This window comes from Prosopis cineraria, unplaced genomic scaffold (genome assembly GCF_029017545.1).
Source record: "Prosopis cineraria cultivar Desert tree isolate PC_DT_omini unplaced genomic scaffold, ASM2901754v1 PC172, whole genome shotgun sequence".
NCBI classification, from domain to species: Eukaryota; Viridiplantae; Streptophyta; class Magnoliopsida; order Fabales; family Fabaceae; genus Prosopis; species Prosopis cineraria.
In genome coordinates, this window is record NW_026555499.1 from 26656 (window position 1) to 50766 (window position 24111).

A 24111-nucleotide genomic window follows, 5' to 3' on the forward strand; every position below is an offset into this window, starting at 1 on the left:
TTGCATTGCACAAAATTCTTCCATATACATGTAAATAATTTTCTTGATCTTTAAAAATTAATGTGAACTCCTCAAACTTTTAAATTTATGCAGACTAAATTGACCAAAATAAACATATCTTTTTGTTCAATCATGCATGACTGAATCTTTTATAATCTTGATTTTTTTTTGCAAGAGGATGATATTTTAAACCTTATTCTAGGGGATAAAAACTCTGACAATCAAGATTTAAAATTTATGATTAAGTATTTTGATTGTATTTTAATTAATTTTTGGAACATATATAACAAGAGGGAATGTTGGTCTAGTAGAAATTGTGCTAACAACTAATCTATCAAGTCTTGGTTTGAGTTTTGCAGATGCATAGGAGCATACAACGTTACCGATAGAACAAGCAGCAATTCCTGCTCAGCATCAGCAGTTGCTATAGAAGAAGCAATTGTTAGCTTTTAACACAGGACTGAAGTCATGGTTTGTAAGCTTTAACACGAGACTAAAGTAACGGTTATCTTTGCAAATGTTGAAGCATGAATGTAGATCCCCTAAATCTTGATATTGATAGAATTTTGTTTTTATTTTAGTCTTTAAATACATTACCATTATGCCCCTCTTGGAATATAAAAAAAAAATGGTATGCACACGTGCTCAAGGTCTGAATTATTCTACCCCTTTCATTTTTTCTGCTTCGATAGAGATAGATGTGGCGAGAGTGAGTTTGAGAAGCTTCATATCACCGCCCTTCCTCCTCCTCCTTTTGGATCACCTGTTGCCGACAACTATATAGGTGTGTTGTTTGTCCACCGCTTTGGTGGTTTCATGAGGTTGCGATCTCTTCTTCTTCTTCTTCCTTCCTTGTTTTAGCACCGTTCGTCCTCCTTCTTCTTCCTCCGCTCATGTCATGCTGTGGGTTGCTATGCATGAGTAAGAAATATGATGATGTTCAAGCAAGCTAAAAATGAGGACTAAGAAGTTTATTTAGGTAGGCAAGTAACCCTTAAGCATTTTGATTATTGTAAGAGGAAGTGGATTTAGAGTTAATTTTCTTTGAGCTTGAATTGAATGTAATTGAAGGGATGTGATTTAATAAGGTTAGTCAATTTGATATTTTATATTGAAAATTGTTGGGAAGAGACTTGTATAGAAAAGAGTTTGAAATTATAATATAAGAATTAATGTTTGTAAGGTGTTTGTTAAAATATTTTTTAGGAGAAATTTGATTATATTGGTAAAATACATATAATGATTGTATTATTAGTTAATTAAAATATTATGGAAGACAATTATTCTCTATAATAAAAGTTAGAATTAGAATTAGAAATTTTTGAAAAAGATATTTTGATTGATAATTCAATGGCCAAAGTTGTTTGTTTTTATATGTTAACTTTAGGAATACGCACAGAGAGGGTTTGGTGTAGTTTTTGAAAGGGTTGAGGTTGAGATTTCTTTCTTCTCTGCCTTTTTAAATTATGTTGGACAGGAGATTTTGGATTATAAATTATGCATATAAGAAATGACAATGGTGTTATTAGGGCTCTAGGATTTGAGGACCAAATATTATTTTGGGAGGGTCGATTAAGAGTAATTTATCTGTATTTGATAATATAAAAGGTAAGTGAATGGCGTCTCAATTGATTTACCCATAAAATTATTTTTTTGAAATATTATATTTTTTATGTAGATTATTTTAATAACAACTATGTTAAGTATTAGATATTTTGTAATTTAAATTTTTTTATCTTGTGAAATTATAAAGTGATAGTAAAAAATAATTAATTATGGTATGTGCATGCATTTTTTCTCATAAAATATACTTTCAATATTGATAAAATTATTTTTATCAACTATGATAATTTTGATTAATCAATAAATGCAAGCATAGACATTAGTTATGAAATTTTATTCTGACAAATTTTGATGCTTAAAACTACTCATGTGTTTGATTTTGAGAATGAAAGCTATATTTTAATAGTGATGATTCTTATAACACCCTAAATTTTTTTCCCAAAACAATTAATTAAGCCACCTATCAACTTGCCAAATAATTTTTGTAGTTTGTAATAAACCTAATAGAACAGGAAAAATAAAAATAGTTATACATTTTAAGATCTTAAAACCACCCATCAACTTACCAAATAACACAAAATAATTTTTTATTGTTAATATACATTTACTATTATAGTTGGATTACAGCCACCCAACACATTTTATATAAATAAATCTAATATAAAAGCATTTAATAATTGATTTAGATTTACATACTTCAACACCTCAAATAAAGTTTAACCTCTCACATGCTATTAAGCCAGAATCACATTTTTTCCAACCTTATACTCCCAAAAAATGCAAACCATAAGCCCACAACCAAAATCGATAACTCAATTAATTTTTAAAACAAGCTAATTACAGAGCCTAATAATCATATTATTTCAAACTATCCAAAATAAATGAGACATCAAGGTTACAATTATCTAAAGTGTACCAAAAGCACAAGTAAAAAGTTTGAAAGACATGATTACATCATTGAATTTATATAATTATCAATAAACAAAAACCCTAGCATTAGTAATATAACACATTAAAAAATCATAAATTCAAATATTCAAAAGAGACAATGAATTTATGCTACTAAGCCTAGGGACTTTGCCACACACCATTCATGGCTCTTCTCTTAAAAATTTATCTATAAACAGTTAAATATGTGCTTGCTTAGAGGAGAAACAATAATTATATAATTTCAATAAAAATACAAAAAATATTATAATACATGGAAAATAATTAACCTTATCTCCCTTCATTAATTTCAAACTGTAGCCTCATTTGGTGCTAAAATTATTCGGCCAAATGTAAATTAGTTTGAGCCCTTACAAGCCACCTATTGGCCCTCTAATAAGAGTGTATCATGTAGTACAAAAAATACAATAACAAGAAATCTTACAACACATCCCACAAAAATCAAATAATGACGTATTAACATTGTACAATTATATAATACTACAATCTTCATAATTTTTTCATTTTCAATAATATCACAACATAACATCCCATTTGACAAAAATATTTAAAAATATATATTTATCATTTCATAATTTTTTCATAAACATAACAAAATAATTTTCCAACAACAATTCACAATTTTCTCAATAATCACACAAATAACATGAAGTAACACTAATCACAAATTAAAGCATGGCTACCTCATGAATTTTTCAATAAACTATTCCTTACAATTTTTCTTACACCACAATCTTCACCAACGACACAATTTATAAATAATATATTATTTATAAAGATTAGTTTTAATTATTGAAACAAATAAAATAACTCTAATAATAAAATTAAATAATATAACATAATTTTTAATCTCATTATTAATATAAATCTAGAGTTAGTACTGTCAAGTAAAATTTTTTAATTCCTCTTTTAGTACTGTCATTAATAAATATTAATAAACTAAAATTAACCTCTAAACACATTTTTATTATCAAAATTTTCCTTTTTATTTTATAAATTTGTACTTAAAAATATTTAAAAATTATAAATTTAGTCTCAAGTCAAGTCAAGAATCATCATTTATAGTTATAATAATCTATTTATTATCTCAAATAATTATCTAAATCTAAATAAATTAACATATATTTTTAGATTTAACAAAAATCTATTCATAGGAGTCTGGGGTTTAACTCATAAGCCTCAAATTTAAATCTCATTAATAAATTTATACTCTAAAATATTTATTATATTATTAACAACGTCAACAACTATATTTATTCAATCTAAATTCATCTCTCTTTTAAATTTTATATTTTTTATCATTATCAAATCAGAAATTAAAAGAGGATTTGGGTGTGTGTTGTTTTTAAAAAGATGTGGGTCCCACGACCTAAAGCTCCCTCTTTCATATTTTTTTTTTTTCCTTTTTGATATACCTGCTATAAATCTCCCCACCCCCAGCCTTTTCTCTCTCTCTCTCTCTATACATACATATATACATATTCATATATACACTTACACAACCAAACATCCGTCCCCCGCTTTATTTTTATTTTTAATAACAATGATAATGGCAATAATAATTATATTTTCTAATAATTTTAAGATAGAATTTTATCTTAAATTAATCCAATAATTATCTCCTAAATAATTTACTAACCTCTAAATATTTTTTAAAATTTTTATCAACCTAAATTAACTAATAAAATTTAAATTGGAATGTTACAATTTTCTCATCTTTTGAAAATACATTTCGAGGAGATTTTATACAAAACACTAATTATTAAAAAAATTTGATTAACTCTTGGCATGCTATGGTCAATTACTAGCTAGTGTAATTTTTATAATATATATTCTCATGTTTGTTATTTATGGATCTAACACCTGTATTTGTTTTTATCGTTTTGAGCTATGTTTGGTTAGTATTATCTTATGGACTGGGGTGTCCATGTTTGTTTCATAGTTCAAGCTACATTTGATTACTTATCCTTGTAGATTGTGTTTACATTTATCTTAATGGCACAAGTTGCATTTAGTTATTCACCCTTGTGGATTTTGTGTTCACTAATTTTATTATATTGAATGGCTTTCTCTTTAATTTTTATAATTGTTGTAAATTATTTATTTTAATCTTACAAATTTTATGATTTGGATGTTATTTATTGAAAAGTATTTAATTTGATTTTAGATAGTGTAACTGACATTATGCGTCCTATTAATCACTGAGGGATTTTTCGCTAGGTTGAGTGGAGATTTGTTTTGTAAATATTTTTTTATGTAATTATAAAATTTATATATTATCTTTTGAAAATATGATTAGATACTCCACAAAAATATCTCCTATTATTTTTGTTATATACTTTTTCTGTTGGCTAAAAGGAGCAAAGCTCCTAATTGTTGTGATTTTGTTTGAAAATTATGTTATAGAATTTTTGATACATTTTTTCAAAATTTTCGTAGAAATATTAAGGCATTGTTTAAAGGAAAAGTATTGAGGATGCCCTAAATCTAATACAAATACAATTATAATTTTTTTAAAAAAATAGAAAATTTTATTGAATCAAGAATTAAGAGATATATGTTTTATACACTTATTATGTGCTGGTCATTCTCAAATTTCAACACATGACAACTTCATTCTCAAAGAAAGTTAAAGGGAAAAAAAATAAAAAGATTAATACTCCATTCATTCCACAATATAACTCTAACCTTACTTCATAAAAAAAAAAGGATGAAATTTTTTTTTTATTTTATATCAAAACAATATTTATTAACATTTTTCTATGATACCATTATTTATGAGTAAAGTGAAATTTGTTGATGTATATATTAAGAACAAATTTAGCAATATGATAAATATTTTAACGCATTAATTAATTGTATTTTTAGTCCCTCTTTTAAAACTTTAAAATCTCTATGTTTTAAAAGGAAGGAGTTAAAGAAGATTGAGATCTATTGAAGAGTTAGTGTCTTACAATGGTTCGAATAAAAGGAGACGTCTATATTTAATGCTTTCAAATAAAATGGTTTCTAATAGGAGTATAATTGTAATCATCAAATTTTTTTAATTAATTAAAAAATTGTTTTTAAAAAAATTTGGGTAATTATTTTTTTTTATTTTTTTTATTTTTCAAAAGAGAGCGAGGAATGATTTCATGATCGTGACCAGGGTGTATCGCCAGCAAGCAAAGAGTGTGAACCGGAAAACAGAGCAAAGAGCACAGCATATCAGGGTGGATCATGGGTCGCCGAGCTGTAGCGAAGTTGATCAGCTCGATTGTGTCACGCGCCGAATCATCTTCATCGCCGTCACTTCCTTCTTCTTCCACTCAGATCCGCCATTTCACGTCAGCGCCACCCTCTCCTGCCGTTTTCGTTGACAAGACCACACGCGTCATCTGCCAAGGCATCACCGGCAAGAATGGCACTTTCCACAGTGAGCAAGCCATCGAATACGGAACCAAGATGGTACCTTTTCTGGGATCTATATTTCCTGTTTGCCTGTGTCTGGTCAACTGTATCTATTTCTTTCGCTGGGATTTAATTCTGTGAACGATATGTTGCCTCTCGGTCGTGTCTGCTCAGCAAGCCGTTGAATTCTATGGGACATTTGATGATATACATGTATATTAAGATTCAATTGCTCTACTATTTATCACTTAGCTTACGTGATATTGCTTAACTTGAGAAAAACAACTTGCCAAAGGAATGAACTCTGATTGAAATTGAAGCCACCCTTTTCTAGACAGTTTTATAGATTGGGCTTTGATTGAATATACATTTATATCAATTGGGATAACCTTTTGTAGCAAGTTGTGATTCCGGGCATGAAAGCTGATCGTTAAGTATACACTCCCCCGTCCTATTTTGTAAGACACCAGAAGTAATTATTGTTCAAAATGTAGGACACTTGTAATAATTAAATCACTTTTTCTAATTTTATCCTTTTCTGATTAGTGTGAACTGTGAAGGTATTTAATATAGATATATTATTATTTAAAGTTAAGGGTAAAAATGAAAATATATATCAATTTTTTATGATATTAAAAAAATTAATTTTTTTTAAGATGCACGGTTGAAAGTATCTTGCAATAAATACCGGAGAGAGTACATGGAAGGACTTGATAACTGATATTTTGGGGCCTTTTTGAGCTATCCCATTACAACATAGCAAATGCGCTTTACTTCTGAGTTTAAAATTTTGAACCTCTCTGATTGGGTATTACTCTCGTGGGTGGAGCCCACCTGAATTTTATTACTTAACCATTGGCTTTTCCGTTATTTTGAAGGTCATATTCTACCAGCTGATAAAAAAATCCGTTTTGTTTCTTAGAATGCTAGCATGCTAGGAGAGCAAAACAGGTGATATGGGAACGACCTTTTCTGATAAGAAAAGAAGCATATGGTTTCATTGCTATCAGACCTTATCTGGAAGAATTTTTATCATATTGAAAGGATTTCTGCGTAGACTCTGTTGTTATAAGACTTGAGGCCATTTCTGCACAGAATTTAGGTTCATGTACATGTATTTCATGTGCTAACAACTGTCGTTACACATGGATTCATAGTTGATGTGTGCATATTTTATGTTTTTCTGTTCGATACTTCTCTAGTGTGTCTATTTAGGTGCCTCTTTTTGTTTGATTGTTGGGCATGGGGTATTTTCATTTTAATTTTATTTTGTTCAAATAGGTGGGCGGTGTAACACCAAAGAAGGGTGGGACTGAACACCTAGGACTTCCTGTGTTTAACACTGTTGCTGAAGCAAAAGCTGAAACAAAGGCAAATGCTTCAGTCATCTATGTTCCTCCACCATTTGCTGCAGCTGCCATTTTGGAGGCAGTGGAAGCTGAGTTGGATCTTGTTGTCTGTATCACTGAAGGGATTCCTCAGCATGATATGGTAATTCAACTTGTACTGCATAATATGTTCGGGTTTGTTGTTTTCATGGCATTGCAACTCGGTAACTTACAATTAAATGTTCAACTCTTTTTGCCAGATTATGTAGAACCACTCTACTTATGTAAAATATTGAATAATTTGTCATTCATTTTCATATTCCTGTAAGGTACTTTTATCCTATCCTATTTGGAATCCATAATTTTTCATTTCGATGATTCCATTAGTTGTGTATTATTTTGTGTATTATTCAATCTATTCATGGAAAATTAGATTGCCAATGCATAGCTTGAACAAATATGTCATTGGAGATATTGAGGAATATATAATAAAGCCATTGAAAGCTGTAGCGCAATTCACCTTTCTGTTGCATTTGAACAAACTTGAAGTTAATATTTTCAATTTTCAGGTACGAGTGAAAGCTGCTCTTAATAGACAGTCTAAGACTCGTCTAATTGGACCAAACTGCCCTGGTATCATCAAGCCTGGTGAATGTAAAATTGGAATCATGCCAAGTTACATTCATAAACCTGGTTGTATAGGAATTGTTTCTCGTTCTGGCACCTTGACGTATGAAGCGGTGAGCTCTAATTTTGAAGTCTTGAAGACTACTATGATGCTGATAAAATCAATTTATATAACAATGAAATCAATATACTTATTCAGGTTTTCCAAACAAGTGTTGTTGGACTTGGACAATCCACTTGTGTGGGCATAGGTGGAGATCCTTTTAATGGAACGAACTTTGTTGATTGCGTGGAGCGATTCCTAGCAGATCCACAGACTAAAGGTACTTCACATCTTATTTTGTGCCTGTCATGTAAATTGACTTCATGGTTTAGGCTCCTTGATCTCTGATTTAAAAATGAACTCATTTCCCCTCTGTCCAAAGAAAGAAAAGCAAAACCTATCTTTTTTTTTTTTCCTTTTGTGAAATGCTTTAAGCTTGAGAAGTACGGAATGGGGAAAGGAGTAGACATCCAACCCTGGAGATGAAGTGCTCCACAATCTAAACAGTCTGGGGGTGGTGCTATGTGATTTTGAGCTATGATCTCATTGGCACACTAATGCCCATTTCTAATCCAAAAGAAATGAAATCCTCAAGGTCATTGCCCCATTTTAATTATTATAGAGAAAGTGATAGAACTGAGGAAATCGTCTTTTAGAAATCACTTTACCAGGTTAGTTACAGCCTCTTCTATAGGGAAAGGAAGAGGAAAAAGGGATATTGCAACTAACTAGAGCTGTTACAGTGAATAAAACCAGAAAATAGCAGCAGAAATGTAAATGAACAAGGAGGAAAATGGAAGTGACATGCTTCTCCCCTGATGTTCGAGAGGTCAAGACTCTCCCATGAACCAAGCAAAAAGCCTGAATCCTTTCCTTAGGGCGCACAACCCTACATAACAGTCTCACCCTTGTCCACATTTGGCCTTGGGCCAGCATCAGTGCCTATTTCTGTACCTTGCTCCTTGGGTAGCTTAGTGGCCCTCTTTCTCTCATAAACACGGCCCGCTTGGATGTTGGGCTCATTAGTAATACTTTGATCTTTCTTTGGGCCAAGGTGAACAAATAGAGGGATTATAGTTTTCAAGACAATCAGGCTTGAGCAAATAATCAAGCTAGCAAGGTATCAATTTGATCAAAATCTTTGTGAGGGTTTGATGGAGTTTTAATGTTTTATTATTTAGGTGTATGGTATGGTGGCCTTTTCCATTTATTTACCCAATGCAAGCATAATTTTTTTAAAAAAATTACAAAATTCCTTCTGCAATAAAATTGTGATGAATAATTATTTGGGTATTTGGCCTGGGTATGGGCATTTTAAAGCTTCTCACGTTAAAGTGAGAAAGATGCGATTGACTTGGCAGAGGAGCTTGGACTGCTGTAGTGGTAATGCATTCTTATTCAAGTTCGGATTTGGGAGAGGCAACCCTGCATGAGATTAGCTTTCAATGACATTCTTTCTTTAGCATTTGCATATATAGTTTTTCAATTTCAAAAGGGAAACTGAAACAGTGATGTAATAGGATATCATTCAGTTTGATAAATTATCTCAAAGGTATTTCATGGAGAGTACATCTCCGAAAATTTCCATTAGAAGAAATTGGTGACAAGCATACAGTAGAATGCCAACCGTTTCCATAGTAACTGCAATGAAAATGCTCAGTTTTGGGAATGCACTAGCATCATTTCATAGCATAGAAATGCGGAAAATTGGACAAGCAAAAGGAGTTATGGTAAAGCAGAGAAAGCTATGCGTAAGATGGGGGGAAATGCATAGTAGGGTACCTTAATTGGATTTGTAACATTGTAAGGTACTTCTATCCTCCTATCTGTATTGATATCTTGGTCACTTTGTATTGTGGTACTCTGTCCTTTTTGGGAGAGTCAGAAGTCAGAACCTTGGCGCTGTATACAATTTGTAGATTCTTACCAAAGCTCTTGTTCCAAACAAGATAAACAAAATTTAGATGCCTGGAACATTACTTACTCTTTGAGGTGATTGGCCAAGGGGTCATCAGGTATTGGATGAAAATTTGACAGTGTATGTCAAAAGTTGACGGAAAGATAGGATGCCTGAAAGTTGAGTGTTGACCACGTGGGAGCTGGGGAAAGAGGAAGTGGGGAGAATCAGTTTTGTCCAGTGATATAGTGCCCTATCCATTGCACTGGATTTCTTTCAAGGTAGGATGGTGGTGTTAGATGGTAGTGCTTTTTGAAGAGTAGTTCTATGTTGTTTTGTCTTTTCATTGAATGGGATTTCGTAATCCATGATATTACTATAAGTTGTTTGTATTATGTTTGCTTTTTTGCTCATCATGCATGTACTTTATTGATGTTTATTTTTTTATTTATGCAATTTAGGCATAGTTCTCATAGGAGAGATAGGGGGAACTGCTGAAGAAGATGCTGCTGCACTAATTAAGGTTTGCTTTCCATGTCTTTTTTTCCTCTGCATGGATTTCTGTTTAAATTCTTATGACCATTTGCAAAATTAAAATTTATTTCCCTGTTCTGTGGAAAGGAACATAAGTTTATGATTTGTATTGCCTAATGTGTCTGGAGAAAGGTTTTACTTCATACTTTGTTGGCTCACAGAGGCTTCAACTAAACATTACCTGGGTCTGGGACTCTGGGTATTTCTTGTGGTGTTATTATTCTATTTTACTTAAATTAAATCGTACACCACTGATTTTTCTTCTGTTTTAAAATCAATTAATTTTACTTCTTCATGATGTTCCTTACATGTTTTCCAACCCATAAACTATGTATTTTTCTTTAATCCTCTTGTTTAGGCATGGTTTCATTTTTCCTTTTTTTTTTTCTTTTTTCAATATATATATTGGTTTGTTGATGTTGAGCAATAGTTATTTTGACACACACCATCATTGTATTTTGAGATCTGATACTTTTCACTGAGGTTCACCAAGGTGAAGTGCTGATTTAATTAATATATGTTATACTTAATGTACCAAATGTTAAATATGGGAAATCAAAGTCTTTTAGACATTTACAAATATGGTTGGATGGCTAAAGCCGTACACATTGGCAAAAATGATGGACGAATTGCATAAATTGCATGTGACTCACTTATGGAGTTATTCAAATGCACTTTCTAAAGGTTTCTACTTCAAAGCCCTGCCTTTGGCTTAGGGCATTTTGAAATGGATTTTTTTTCTTTTCCTTTTTTTCATTAAAGTTAAAATTCTTAGATTCCATCTATTTGTTCACTCATGACATGAAATATAGTTTTTAATGCAATTTTATTTTGTAAATGCTTATTGTAGCAAAACTGATGCCAATTGCCAAGCTGCATAAAGGGTTGTGGTTGACAAACAACCAACAAAATATGAAATATATCGTGAATGTAAATCCTCCTTCTTTATCAATGTATAAAAATGTCAAATGCCTATTTGGGGTTATTTGACACTATGCATGCTTGATACCTTTATTCTTCAGATTAGGAATGAGTTCATATTTTCACATATTTACCATGTTCTTTGTTGACTGTGTCTATGGGTTCTGAATAACTTCGAAGATTTTGAATTACTTGCAGGAAAGTGGGACTCAGAAGCCTATCGTCGCATTTATTGCTGGATTAACAGCTCCCCCTGGCCGTCGCATGGGTCATGCTGGAGGTGAGATCTCTTAGCAAGTTTTGAATCTGACGGCATTAGATAGAAACAAACTATTTTAGGTTGTTAATTGTCATGATAAATAAAGTTTTTTTTTTTTTTTTTTTTGGGGGGGGGGGGACAGCTTCTTCGGCGGATTTATTTACTTCCTGTTTTTGTGTGCACATCAAATTGTTTTCCTGGCCCAAGTGGACACTAACACAAGGGATAATCAAGTTTTTAGTGGCCCATGTTTGACTAATAATTATTTATTATTAATTCTTCGGTTGCATCAAGCTATAAAACAACAATATGCAAATAAAATCATGACAGAGAATACAAAAATTCGAGGTCATGAAATGCCAGAGATAGAGAGATTCATTATGATTAAATATGTCAGTGTTAAATTATATACAAGTATCGAAAATCAAATAAGTTTATGAAAAAGTTGCGTGAGGCCAAAGATGCTCTTACATGCAAAAGCTCGTTTTTGAAAGCAGCTCCGCAGTTATGCCTGTCAAATACTAACTAATGTGGAATACATGTTCTCGTTATTATTATGGTTATTGAATCAAATTGGATTTTTTACATTTATGTATTTACATGCATTCGCACAGAGGAACACACAAACACAGAGAGTAACACAAATATAACTTTGTGTAGGATGTACGTTACATAATATTTACATCCATAATCTCTTTTTTCCTCTATCCGTCTTTTTTCCTCTACTTTTGTACATGCAATACATTCAAATTGGTTGCTGGATAGCAAATTATTTGTGGGTCATTGACATTATTTAGAAAGGAAACTGGTGATTTTCAAAATTAAAAGAGAAACAACTCTGTGGAGACCTTCATTTTTGCTTTCTTCGTGTACCGTGATTATATTAATTGGACATTCTCAATGTTAATTGGTTTTGCTGGTGCAGCCATTGTGTCAGGTGGCAAGGGCACTGCTCAGGACAAAATTGAGACTCTGAGGGAAGCTGGGGTCAGAGTAGTTGAGTCGCCTGCTAAAATTGGATCTGCCATTCTTGATTCTTGCTTGAGGACCTTGGTGGGATAGTTTCAGAAATTTGACCTCATCCAATTTTATCACTAGTTCAAGACTTCTCATAGTTGGCTTTCTGTGTCAAAGAGCTGAGAACATTTTACTTCTGTTGACAAATTATTGGATCGCTCATCCACTTTCATTTGGAGACGAATTCATTGAAGTAAAATGAAAGCAATTCAAGATTCTTATTGTATTTCTTTTGTGACTGTTTTGAAAACACTGAAACAGTGAAAAAAAATAATGAACGCTTCACTGATTCACACTAATGTGAACTTCAGACTTTCCAATTGCTTTTGCTGTAACGATTGTTCAGTCTTTTAAACTTCAAAAATAAAAAAATAAAAAAATTATAATTCAAGTGGGTATTATTTAGGTGTACAGAACTGTGTGCAATACATGGAATAAATACAAATTTAATTTAATGTGGTAAAACAGATAGATAATGAAAAAGACAATTTTCAAAAAAATTCTTTCATTTTGGCCAAAATTTATATATAAATTCAAAACCATGATGAAATGCTACAGCATAGCCGAGGGAGATAGATGGAGAATTGTTATTTCTAAGAACAATTATTGTCATTTTGAAAATAACTAAACATGAGTTTTCAGGCATTATATAAATTTTTAAAAAATGAGTTGTATCATTGAAAAAAAAATGGTACTGACTTGCTGTAATTATTTATAGATAAATTTTATATTTTATAATGATATTGATGATTATATATAATAATTTAAAAAATCAAAAAATGTGTGGAAAAAAAATAGTCTCGTCAGTTAATTGTGATAAAGTGTTGAAAAAAGGTGTTTCTTTTTTTTTTTTGGATATTATTGACTCATTCAATGAAAGCATATCACGGAATTTAAATTTTTAGCTTGTCATAGACAAACATTTGCAATTTTATTTAGTATAAAGGAGCAATGTTAAAGTTTTTTTTAAAAGAGTACTGAATACCATTACCTTTTAGAAGGAGTAAGATTGTCTCAAAAGTATTAAAAGTGAGCAACATTGCTTTTTTTTTTTTTTACCTTTGACCAATGTTTGACTAATAAAATTTTAATAAGAATTAAAGATGATATAGTTGGCAAATCTTTTGCACTTAATAGAACTCCACATGGGTTAACATAAACCTCGCCTAGCATCCTCCCTCGTTGTTTGCCCTTCTCGAGATTTTCTCACCCAACATCTCCCTACACCTTTTGAGAACCCATAGGGCCAGTTTGGTATGAAGCATTAGAAGGATGGGACTGGGCTTGGCATTGGTTAGTACTAGCTTTTTGTGTTTGGTACAGAACATTGAGAAATTTAATCCCAATCCCAATGCCATCTACATGAGATTACCCAATGCCACCACTCCCTTGGTATTGGGAAATCAATCTTGAAATTGATTTTTTTTAGACCAAATTACTCCCATTCTCATCAGCCACCACCTTCTTTTGTTGGTTTGTGGCCTTAGGCTTTGCTACTATTGCTGTCGCCCGCCTCCCACTTGTTCTTGTTTCTTCATTGCTACTTGGCCCTTGCGCACTCCACCACGCAATACCAGCATTGTTCATCCTACAAATCTCATCTTCCTTTCGAGAACATCTTGAAAAACGTTAAAAATTATAAATTTTGCACCATACGAACACAGTTCTCTTTGGATTAGAACCAGTTGAACCCAAAACGTGCAAAACTAACAGAAATCAAATGAACGACTTCAGACGAAAGTTCATACCAGACCATGAATTTGGGCAAAAATTGCAACAGAAAATGTAGGTAATATAGATCAAAGTAACTAACACAATCAAAAATCCAAATTGTGATGTTATCTTCCTGAATATCTAGAGCTCCATGAATCTTTGAGTAGTTGATCGTGGAAATTGAATTAAGGTTTGAAAAGAAATCGAACACTACAGAAGAGAAGTGATCGACATGGAGGAGAGAGTGGTGAAATGCTGGTGTGCTTTGTTTGAGTCTTCTCTCTTCATCTTCCTCCCTTCTCTCTCCATCTACCTCTGTTGTCCTCCACCACTATGCATTTAGTCACTTTCTTGCCTTTGAATTTGCTCGCCTTCATATTAAATTTAGGGAGGATGAATGATGGGTTTTAGGGAAATTATTTTTTATTAATTATAAAGGGTATAATAGTCATTTTATAATTTATGTTTAATTATAAAATGAAATGAAGGAAAGTATTCCCTACAATTATTACTTCATACCAAACATAATTTTAAAGCCTCAAACCCAAACCCAAACCCAAACCCAATCCCAATCCCAATCCCTTTAAATTCAGGCCTGCATACCAAACAAGGCCACAGTTCTTCAAGATTTTCTCCTCGAATTAGCTTATTTCTTCCCTATTAAACCAAGCATTCCTCCCTAGTGTCCAATTCTCGTTGCCCTGTCATCAACTTCATAACCAACACTCCATAACTGCACAAGGATGTTTTGGTTTTCCAGCGCAGGTTTCATCATCCCATGGACTTGTCGGAGCTTCATGATTGGTTTTGTGTCATTTGTGCAAGCCACATGGTAGCTTGATCACACTTCTCAAGGCATCAATCTTCAATAATTCCATTTATCTTGTGTATGATTATGTTCAAGGCATGAATCTTCTTGATTGTCTTCAAAATCATTTGAATCCTAGCTTCATTGATCTCTCGTCTTGGCTTACTCAAGAGCTAGGAAAACAGGCTGGCTTGGCCTTGTAGGGCTAGCTCGTGAGGGCTCGAGCCTAAAAGGGCCAACCTGTTTACGTTTAAATTCTCTTTATAACTTTAAAATGTGAATCCTAACCTTCGACACAGCAAGTTCAGGGCCAGCCCCGTGGGCTTTAGGCCCTTTTAACTATTTTTATTTTTTTCAAATTTTTTTATCAAACACAAAATTACTTCATTCCAATATAATACCCAATCAAGAAAGCAATGAGAAAACTAATTAAATCACATGTAAATAAACTAAAAACACAAATGAAATGACAACAAGGCAATAAGTAATGGATCAGCTAAGTTAACAAATGTCCAATCTAGATTAGATGAGATTGAGGGACTGAGATATGGGACTAGGAGATCTCAATGAATTAGGAAATTTAGGTTTGTATTTTTTTTTTTTGCCTTCCTTCTTCAACAAATATGGGTTCAATTGTGATATGGCGTAAGATTTAGTTTAATTTTTTTCTAAGTTCAAAAGAAGTCAAAGTCATGAGAATTGATTTTAAAAAAATTATACATGCAGCTTAAATGGGCTGGCCCTTGACTTTTAAGGACCGGCTTGTTAAAGCCTAATTTACCATTTTAATGTTATATTTATAAGCTTGATCCTATTGTTATATGGGTTTAAATGGGTTGGTTCTTGACTTTGGTTTTTCAGATGCAAATCCCCACTAATCTTGCCCACGGGCTTGATTAAATCCACCATTTCTTCGGCCTCACTTGCCTACATCGCTCTGTTCTTAGTCATGAAACCTTCTCTTTATTGGTTGAGTCAAGATATAGCACAACCATATCAAAGGTCACGAAACGCGACCAAACCACATCATTTTAACCCGCCTGAGTTTTTGTCGCTAGGTGGCGCCGAGGTCGTGTAACTCGGCGTGGAACAACGATATGCACTTGTGGCATAGGGGCTTTGAGGGAGCAACGACGTGAACGACAATATTATTAAATTCAAACTAGATTGGGTTGTCAATGAAGGTGGAGCAGGCGAAGTTGATAAAGGTAGAAGGAGAAGTCCATGATGGTGGCAAGGAGAAGCTGCGGCAACCATCAATGAAGGTGGAGGGAGAAGAGATGGCTAATATTTGGCCAAAAAAAATCATTTAGCCCTTTAATTTTAATTTAATTATAATTTAATTTTTAAATTTTAACTTGTTCTGATTTAATTTTTAAAGTTCCGATTTGATTGTAATTTAATTTTTAAATTTTATTTATTGCAACTTCATTCTTATATTTTAATCATCTAAAATATTAATTTTTATATTTTAAAAAATAAAATTAAAATATTAACATTATTTTAAAATTTTAATTTTTTATAATCTTTATCAAATTAAAAATTTTAATAATTTAAAATATTAACGTTTAAATGTCAATATAATTTTAATTTTTTAAAATTTATTTTTAAGATATAAGAATCAATAGTTTAAATAATTAAAATTAAAAAAATTGAGTTATAATACTTTAAAATTTAAATATTGAGAGCTTGTTTAGAATTATTTTTATTTTATTATTTTAAAAATTAATATTTTTTAAAACATGTTCTAAAAAAATAAGTATTTTTTTCATTCTTCTTTTTTCTTCATAAAAATAATATCAAAACACTTAAAAAATGTTTTTTTTTATTTTTCAAAATAATATTTTATTTTTTAATTTTTTAAAATACTTTTAAAAAATATGTTATTAAATAAATTTTTTTACTTTTTTTATTTTAAAAAATAAAAAATATTTTTAAAATAAATTGCCAAACACGTCTTGAATTTTAATTGAATCGAAATTATAAAGATGAAATCATAACGAGTTACATATTAGAGATTGAATTACAGCTCAATCAAACTACATATGAAATAAATAAATAATTTTTTTTAAAAAGCTAATAGGTACAAAAGGATTGACTTTCTGTAATTGGTGGAAGAGCCGTCTATGGATCATCGCATATTTGGCTCTCTGTTTCGAGTTCCACCGGCAAAAAACTGGACTTTAATCTAATCCCTGTTAGTTCTAGGGTTTTGCGCCACTAGTTTACATCCACAACCCATTTCACTGTTGACTCACCATTTTTCCGAGAAAGTTTTCATGGAAAATCCTCGATAGTAATCCCACATCTCAAATTAACATAGATCCTTGTTGTCTTATGGCTGGGAAAGCTGAACCCTTGAACGGGACTGTAAAATCTGGATCGAACCAGAGCGGTCCAGCAGCAATGCGGGCGTCGGCATTGAAGACCGATCTGTCGAACATCCTTTCTTTGAAGAGCTTTAAACTGAAAACCAAGCAGCAGGAGCTGCTGATCCGGGTTTCCATCCTATTACTCGTCTATGTATTGGCTTTCATCACTCGGCTTTTCAGTGTTCTGCGATACGAGTCCATGATCCATGAGTTCGATCCTTACTTCAATTATCGGACCACACTTTTCTTGACCGAGAAAGGTTTCTATGAGTTCTGGAATTGGTTTGATTCTGAGAGTTGGTATCCTCTGGGTCGTATCATTGGGGGCACTCTTTACCCGGGTCTCATGGTCACTGCCGCTTTAATTTACTGGGGTTTGCGATTTCTGAGGTTTGCGGTTCACATCCGTGAGGTCTGTGTGTTAACAGCACCATTTTTCGCATCGAACACTACATTGGTTGCTTATTTCTTTGGTAAAGAGATTTGGGATTCAGGTGCTGGTCTTGTTGCCGCGGCATTGATCGCTATTTGTCCTGGGTACATTTCTAGGTCGGTGGCTGGATCATATGATAATGAGGGTGTTGCAATTTTCGCCTTGTTGTTGACATTTTACTTGTTCGTGAAGGCGGTGAATACAGGATCGCTTGCATGGTCTTTAGCTTCCGCTTTTGGGTACTTCTACATGGTTTCTGCTTGGGGTGGTTACGTGTTTATCATTAATCTGATTCCACTTTATGTGCTGGTCCTTTTAGTCACGGGAAGGTATTCCATGAGGCTGTATGTTGCTTATAACTGCATGTATATTTTGGGAATGTTGCTTGCAATGCAAATTCGGTTTGTTGGATTCCAGCACGTTCAATCTGGAGAGCATATGGCTGCGATGGGCGTGTTTTTCCTGATTCAGGTTTCCTTTTGTTCCTTTTTACTTTATCATTGCCTCGTTGAATTATTTGTGGCATGGTACAGAATTTCGTTAATATGTGTTTAGCATCTACAAAGTTAAAATGTATTAGCAAATGATAGTTTTAGAGATTTACGTCTGTAGATTTACGTAATTGTTTTAGGATGTGGAATTTTGAGCTCTAAGTCTCTAATATGAATTGTCTTTGCAGGTATTTTACTTCTTGGATTGGGTAAGGCATTCTCTTGCTGATACAAAATTGTTTCAGGCCTTCCTAAGGATCACTGTAACTACTGCAGTTAGTATTGGTGCCGTTGCTTTGGGAGTAGGCACAGCATCTGGTTATATTTCTCCGTGGACAGGAAGATTCTACTCCTTGCTTGATCCAACCTACGCTAAGGATCATATTCCAATCATTGCATCTGTCTCTGAGCATCAGCCAACTGCTTGGTCTTCTTTTATGTTTGACTTCCACATCCTGCTGTTTTTCTTCCCCGCTGGGCTCTACTTTTGCTTCAAGCGGCTGTCAGATGCTACAATTTTTATAGTTATGTATGGTCTTACAAGCATGTATTTTGCTGGTGTGATGGTTCGCTTAATTCTTGTTGCTACGCCTGCAGTATGCCTTATTAGTGCTATTGCAGTTTCTGCCACTGTGAAGAATTTGGCTCAGCTCGTAAGGGCCAAAAGCAAAGCTGTTCAGAGTGGTTCTAGCAAAGGAACTAGTACCATAAAAGGTTCTTCCAAGGTAAGATACTTCATAGTAACTGGTAGAACCATGGGTTTTAAAACAAATTGTATTTCAATGTTTTTATCCTTTTCCGTTCCCCCCCCCCATTTACTAACCTAAGTTTGCATGTGGTTGAAATGCATATTAGTTTGATGAGAACAGGCTAGCGCAGTTCTTGATAACATTTTCTTGAGGTATTTGGTTAGGATTAATGCTGTTGGTCAATATTGCTTCGCATCATCTCTTCCCAACCTATCAGTGCTTGCTCCTTTCTCATGGTCATGAAAAAGATTTATCAGTGTGGATAAGGGATCTGTTTTGAGCTGTGTTGTTGATTGTTGCACCAGATAGATGCAATCATTAATGCACGGCTATTCTTTTTGTCTTTCCCCTAAAAACTGTTTTTCTTATTGTTTAACTATAATCTGGTTGCACTTTTTTTAAAAGAAAAACTGATATCATTGAACATTATATTTAGACAACTGGCATTACAGAGGTTACTGATATAATGGTGACTTTGTATCTTAAAACTGTGGTATAAACAGATATATATTTTTTTTTGGTTACATTTTCTTTTTAAGTTGATGTGATGATGTGACAAAATCAAATATTTACAATTCCTTAAAAACAGGGTTTGGTTGATCACTCCCAGCCTTTCCAAAGAAATGGTGCCATTGTGTTACTTCTTGGTGCCTTCTATCTGCTCAGTAGATATGCTACTCACTGTACCTGGGTCACCTCTGAGGCTTACTCATCTCCCTCAATTGTCTTGGCTGCAAGGGGTGCTCATGGTAACAGGGTCATATTTGATGATTATCGTGAGGCATACTTTTGGCTTCGTCAGAATACTCCCCCAGATGCTAAGGTGATGTCATGGTGGGATTATGGTTACCAAATTACTGCCATGGGAAATAGAACAGTCATTGTTGACAACAACACCTGGAACAATACACACATAGCAACTGTTGGGCGCGCGATGTCTTCTTATGAGGATGAGGCATATGAGATAATGCGATCACTTGATGTGGATTATGTTTTAGTTGTCTTTGGCGGAGTTACTGGTTATTCTTCTGATGATATAAATAAGTAAGACCTTCTGATAAAATGCTTTATATTTGGATCTTCTTCTATTTTATATATACTACTTCATGCATGTAGATGCAGCAATTTCTTCATGCAAAATTCTTCTTAGAGTACTCTTGCAGACTCAACATTCAACAATGGTACAGGTGGCTTCATTTGAGTTTGGCATAAAATCTAAGTTGTGCAACCTGATCTCAGATGGAGCCACTTGTATCCAGATGTGAATCTAAGAGTTATTTAAGTTGCATGACTTAATCTCTATGTCTGTTATCATTCCAACATCAGGAGTTTATGTGACTTTTTCTGAATTTCCTCATTCTCTTGTCATGCTTTTTAGCCTCCTCAGAAACTTGTTATGACTGCTGGGCTTCACACTTTTTATACTCTAAATTTTTTGAGGCCTTCCATCACTAAGCTTGTACATATTCAGTTAGTTATATTAAAAAAGAAAATACGAATACCTCTTGCACTTTGTGGTATGGTTTTTGTAGCACTTGGTTCTTCAGGTGGTTGCTTCTTTAAAGCATGCACAATTATATGTCGGTTGTCTAATGGTTGACTTGTGCTGAAACTGAATAATGATTTTTAAACATATCAATTGCTTTCCTTCGTTTATAAATAGGGAAGAACTTGTATATTTAGCTTTATATACTTAAGTGCTTGTCTTCAATTAAATCAAGATATGTGTGCTTATGATAGATTATTTATTCTATAATAAATTCTTTTTATTAATGTTATTAACATATTAAAATTCACATGTTTTGATTTGATTGGATGAAAGTATATTAAGTATATAAGGGTAAGTAATATTAAGTATACAAGGGTAAGTATATAAGTCTTGCCCTATTATGCAATTATGCTTTATTACTTTTATTCATGATATCAAAATGTTGTTTCCCATTGAGTTCTTTTTTTGGTTGATTTCATTTGAGTTCATATTTTTTCTTCCTTGTTACATTGCTTCCGACAATTTATATATGATACTCATAATTCATAATTTTGTGTAGATTTCTGTGGATGGTGAGGATTGGTGGTGGTGTTTTCCCTGTAATAAAGGAACCTGATTACCTTGTCAATGGAGAGTATCGTGTAGATAAAGGGGCAGCTCCAAAGATGTTGAACTGTCTAATGTAAGTTTCTTAGCACTGCCACGTGATCTTGACTTTATATATCTATCAATTTCAGTGAGTCTGGATGCATGCCAGTCTAATCTATGCTGGAATGATTTTTCAAAAATAAATTCATATATAACCAAATTGGTCTCTTGGTCAGGTACAAGCTGTGTTATTATAGGTTTGGGGAGCTGACAACAGAATATGGCAAACCACCTGGGTAAGTGCTATACCTCCTTTATCACTGTTACTATTTTAATATCTGACCCTACATAAATTTCAGGTCCTTGATAATTGAGCATCGAGCATGGTTGTGTATAACTTAGTTGTAATGGACTACTAATTTCTGATAGGGATAAATGATGCAGGATAATTCATTATCAGATCTACACACGTTTTTCTGGCAAAAAAAAAAAAAAGATCTACACACGTTTTCTTGGGCACAAATGTATTGCATTGCGGGTAGTTGGGACTTGGGAGTTAGATTAAGTATTGTTGAGTGTAGTCTAGCTCAAGCCTTTAATATTGAACTATCTGAGATTTCATAACTTCGTGCATGTTGGAACAATGCCATATAATCCCTGCCCGTAAAATTGTTCTTTATAAGACCTTTTCAGCTCAAGCGTTCTTCATGGCGTGGCGTGCTCAAAGGTTGTGTAAATCCTGTTTTATATTTATACCTCTTGGATTGGCAGGTATGATCGTGCAAGAGGAGTGGAAATTGGGAACAAAGACATAAAGCTGGAGTATTTGGAAGAGGCATTTACTACACAGAATTGGATAGTTCGTATTTATAAAGTAAAACCACCTAAAAACAGGTGGTAAGTCTTGCCTACGATTCCAGGAAAAACAAAAAATCAAAAAAGTCAAATGTAGTTTTCTCTGCGGGAACTTGTAGCATTTTAGTTAGCCTGAGAGCCCAAAAACTGCTTGGCTGTTTATAGATCATAGACCTTTCTTGTTTTTTTGTTTGCATTTGTAGAATTCAGTCCAGGTAATGTTGCGGAATTCTAACTTCACATTTTCTTTCATGCTTGTGTAGAATTCAGTTCTCTTTTATTATTAATTTTCTGGAACCATTTCTTTAATTTCCCCCCCTGATAGCGTCTTTCATTTGCACAATTTAGTTTATTTGGTTCCACAAGGGCAATCTTAGGAAAAAATTTCAATGTACCTTGAGTAAATGAGGGGCTAAAACTAGTTTCTCTTGAAAACATAAATAAATATATGTTATACAGCTCAGCGACTTTGTCTGTATCAATGCATATTAAATAAATTCTTTCATAGGGATTTTACATGGTATCATTGAGCAGGATCCCCAGATGGAGTATGATCCCTTTAATTCATTCACTAACAAAAAAATTGGAGCCCTTGTCTCTCCAGTCCTGGATCGAGATTTTATTGAGAATCTAATCTAAATCGAAGTATCTATAAATTTATATACTAAAAAAAATATTGAGAATCTTCACAATAATTCATGAAAATGTCTAGGTAGTAGCTGAGGCCTTGGAGAGCTCGACAGCTGCCACAACCGTAAGGTCTTGCTATGTATTGGGATTTAGGGAGGAGTATAACATTTGTTTTTTATCTTTTTTTAAAAAGATATAGTATTTTTGTTTATCAAATATAGAAGATTTAGGTCGAACTATCAGTGTTATTGAGATGCGTGAATGAGTGTGTTCCTTGAAAGCACATTTCTTTTGAGCTTTGGCAATAGGATTAGGGGGCTCTTACACAAGATTTTGCCGAAAACACAATTTCTGCGTGTTGGTTATCTTAGCTCATAATGGGTTAGTCGGATTACGAGCTTAAACTGTGTTTAAGCCAATACATAAAGCTCGATCAGTGACTTAAACCTGCGTTAAAATATTCCAAATTGTATTTTATTAATTAAAAAGAATTTGTATATTCTCAATTGACTCCATGTTATATTAAGCGCCAAAGTCCCTAGTTCACAACTCCATAGGGAGCTGGCCTCCATATCCATGAAGCTTGACAATACTCCAGTGGTGAAATCATGAAGCAAATCTAATATACTATTAGATTAAGAGTTATTTTTACCCCTCAACTATATACAAAAGATTATTAAAAATTTTAAACTCATTAAAGATTAATTTTATCTCTCAACCTCATAATCTTGTTTCCTCCTTGCCTCTGTCAACAATTATCCATTAGTATGGCTTACATACATTTTTCTAATAATATAATATAATAGTGGGACTTATTTTATTATTATTATTATTATTATTTTCCTCACTCCTATCTCTCCTCTCCACCCTCTCCCCATCTCCTCTCTCTCTGAGCTCCGTCCCCTTGAACATGCTGAGGGACTTGAGAAGAGCGAGGGCGGCGACAACATAATGTATAAGCAAACCGAGTGTCACATATAGACAGCTGCACAAGGAGAATGGTTGGTTCTACTTCTCCGTACCCTAAAAGGCACTTCCTAGAAGCATGCGGATGGAATGAAGGGCTCAGCGTGCCGGATGAGGAAAAGCGTTGACGGCTCAACGTGCCTGGACGACACAACCACAGTGCGCTGACGTCAGCTGAGACGGCCACTCATGATGAGGGAATGCCTGCTGAAGCATGTGTGCAGAGCTGGGAATGACTCACACACTGCCTGAATCGCCGAGGGCGTGAGTGTTGTGCATTGGCTTATGTTCAGCTTCCTTAGCCCATCCTCTTGGTTCCGACCTTTCATGGATCCCCACGTCCTGTGCTTCACTTTGCTGCAGCAGCATGATGAGTGAGTGAAGCCTCGTTCACATCTTCCGCCGTCACGCCCTTCTTCTCCACTTCACCATTAGGTCCAGCACCAATACGTTCGGCGTCGGCTCCCTCAATGCCATTCTGCTCAACTTC

General features: G+C 33.5%; 2 protein-coding genes across 2 annotated transcripts; both read left to right on the plus strand.

Annotated features, from left to right (window-relative positions):
* Positions 1-5657: 5657 nt before the first annotated feature.
* Positions 5658-12847, plus strand: LOC129295698 (succinate--CoA ligase [ADP-forming] subunit alpha-2, mitochondrial-like). The gene is made up of 7 exons (XM_054934241.1): positions 5658-5958; positions 7183-7392; positions 7799-7969; positions 8056-8179; positions 10258-10319; positions 11450-11531; positions 12436-12847. The coding sequence occupies exons 1-7, from the start codon at positions 5731-5733 to the stop codon at positions 12570-12572; spliced, it is 1014 nt and encodes a 337-aa protein (XP_054790216.1). The 5' UTR covers positions 5658-5730; the 3' UTR covers positions 12573-12847.
* A 4331-nt stretch (positions 12848-17178) lies between these two features.
* On the plus strand, positions 17179-22334 carry LOC129295700 (dolichyl-diphosphooligosaccharide--protein glycosyltransferase subunit STT3B). The gene is made up of 6 exons (XM_054934242.1): positions 17179-18324; positions 18533-19069; positions 19683-20137; positions 21142-21264; positions 21407-21466; positions 21942-22334. Exons 1-6 carry the CDS (start codon positions 17386-17388, stop codon positions 22069-22071), a joined length of 2244 nt encoding a protein of 747 aa, XP_054790217.1. The 5' UTR covers positions 17179-17385; the 3' UTR covers positions 22072-22334.
* Positions 22335-24111: the final 1777 nt, after the last annotated feature.

What these genes read in the sequence shown, in the direction of transcription:
- LOC129295698 (XM_054934241.1), top strand. Translation starts at nt 5,731, where the DNA reads ATGGGTCGCCGAGCTGTAGCGAAGTTGATCAGCTCGATTGTGTCACGC. An exon ending in GGATTCCTCAGCATGATATG is followed by an intron (nt 7,393 to 7,798) that starts GTAATTCAACTT and finishes TTCAATTTTCAG; the next exon opens with GTACGAGTGAAAGCTGCTCT. An exon ending in TCGCATGGGTCATGCTGGAG is followed by an intron (nt 11,532 to 12,435) that starts GTGAGATCTCTT and finishes TTGCTGGTGCAG; the next exon opens with CCATTGTGTCAGGTGGCAAG.
- LOC129295700 (XM_054934242.1), top strand. Translation starts at nt 17,386, where the DNA reads ATGGCTGGGAAAGCTGAACCCTTGAACGGGACTGTAAAATCTGGATCG. An exon ending in CCATAAAAGGTTCTTCCAAG is followed by an intron (nt 19,070 to 19,682) that starts GTAAGATACTTC and finishes CCTTAAAAACAG; the next exon opens with GGTTTGGTTGATCACTCCCA. An exon ending in GAATATGGCAAACCACCTGG is followed by an intron (nt 21,467 to 21,941) that starts GTAAGTGCTATA and finishes TTGGATTGGCAG; the next exon opens with GTATGATCGTGCAAGAGGAG.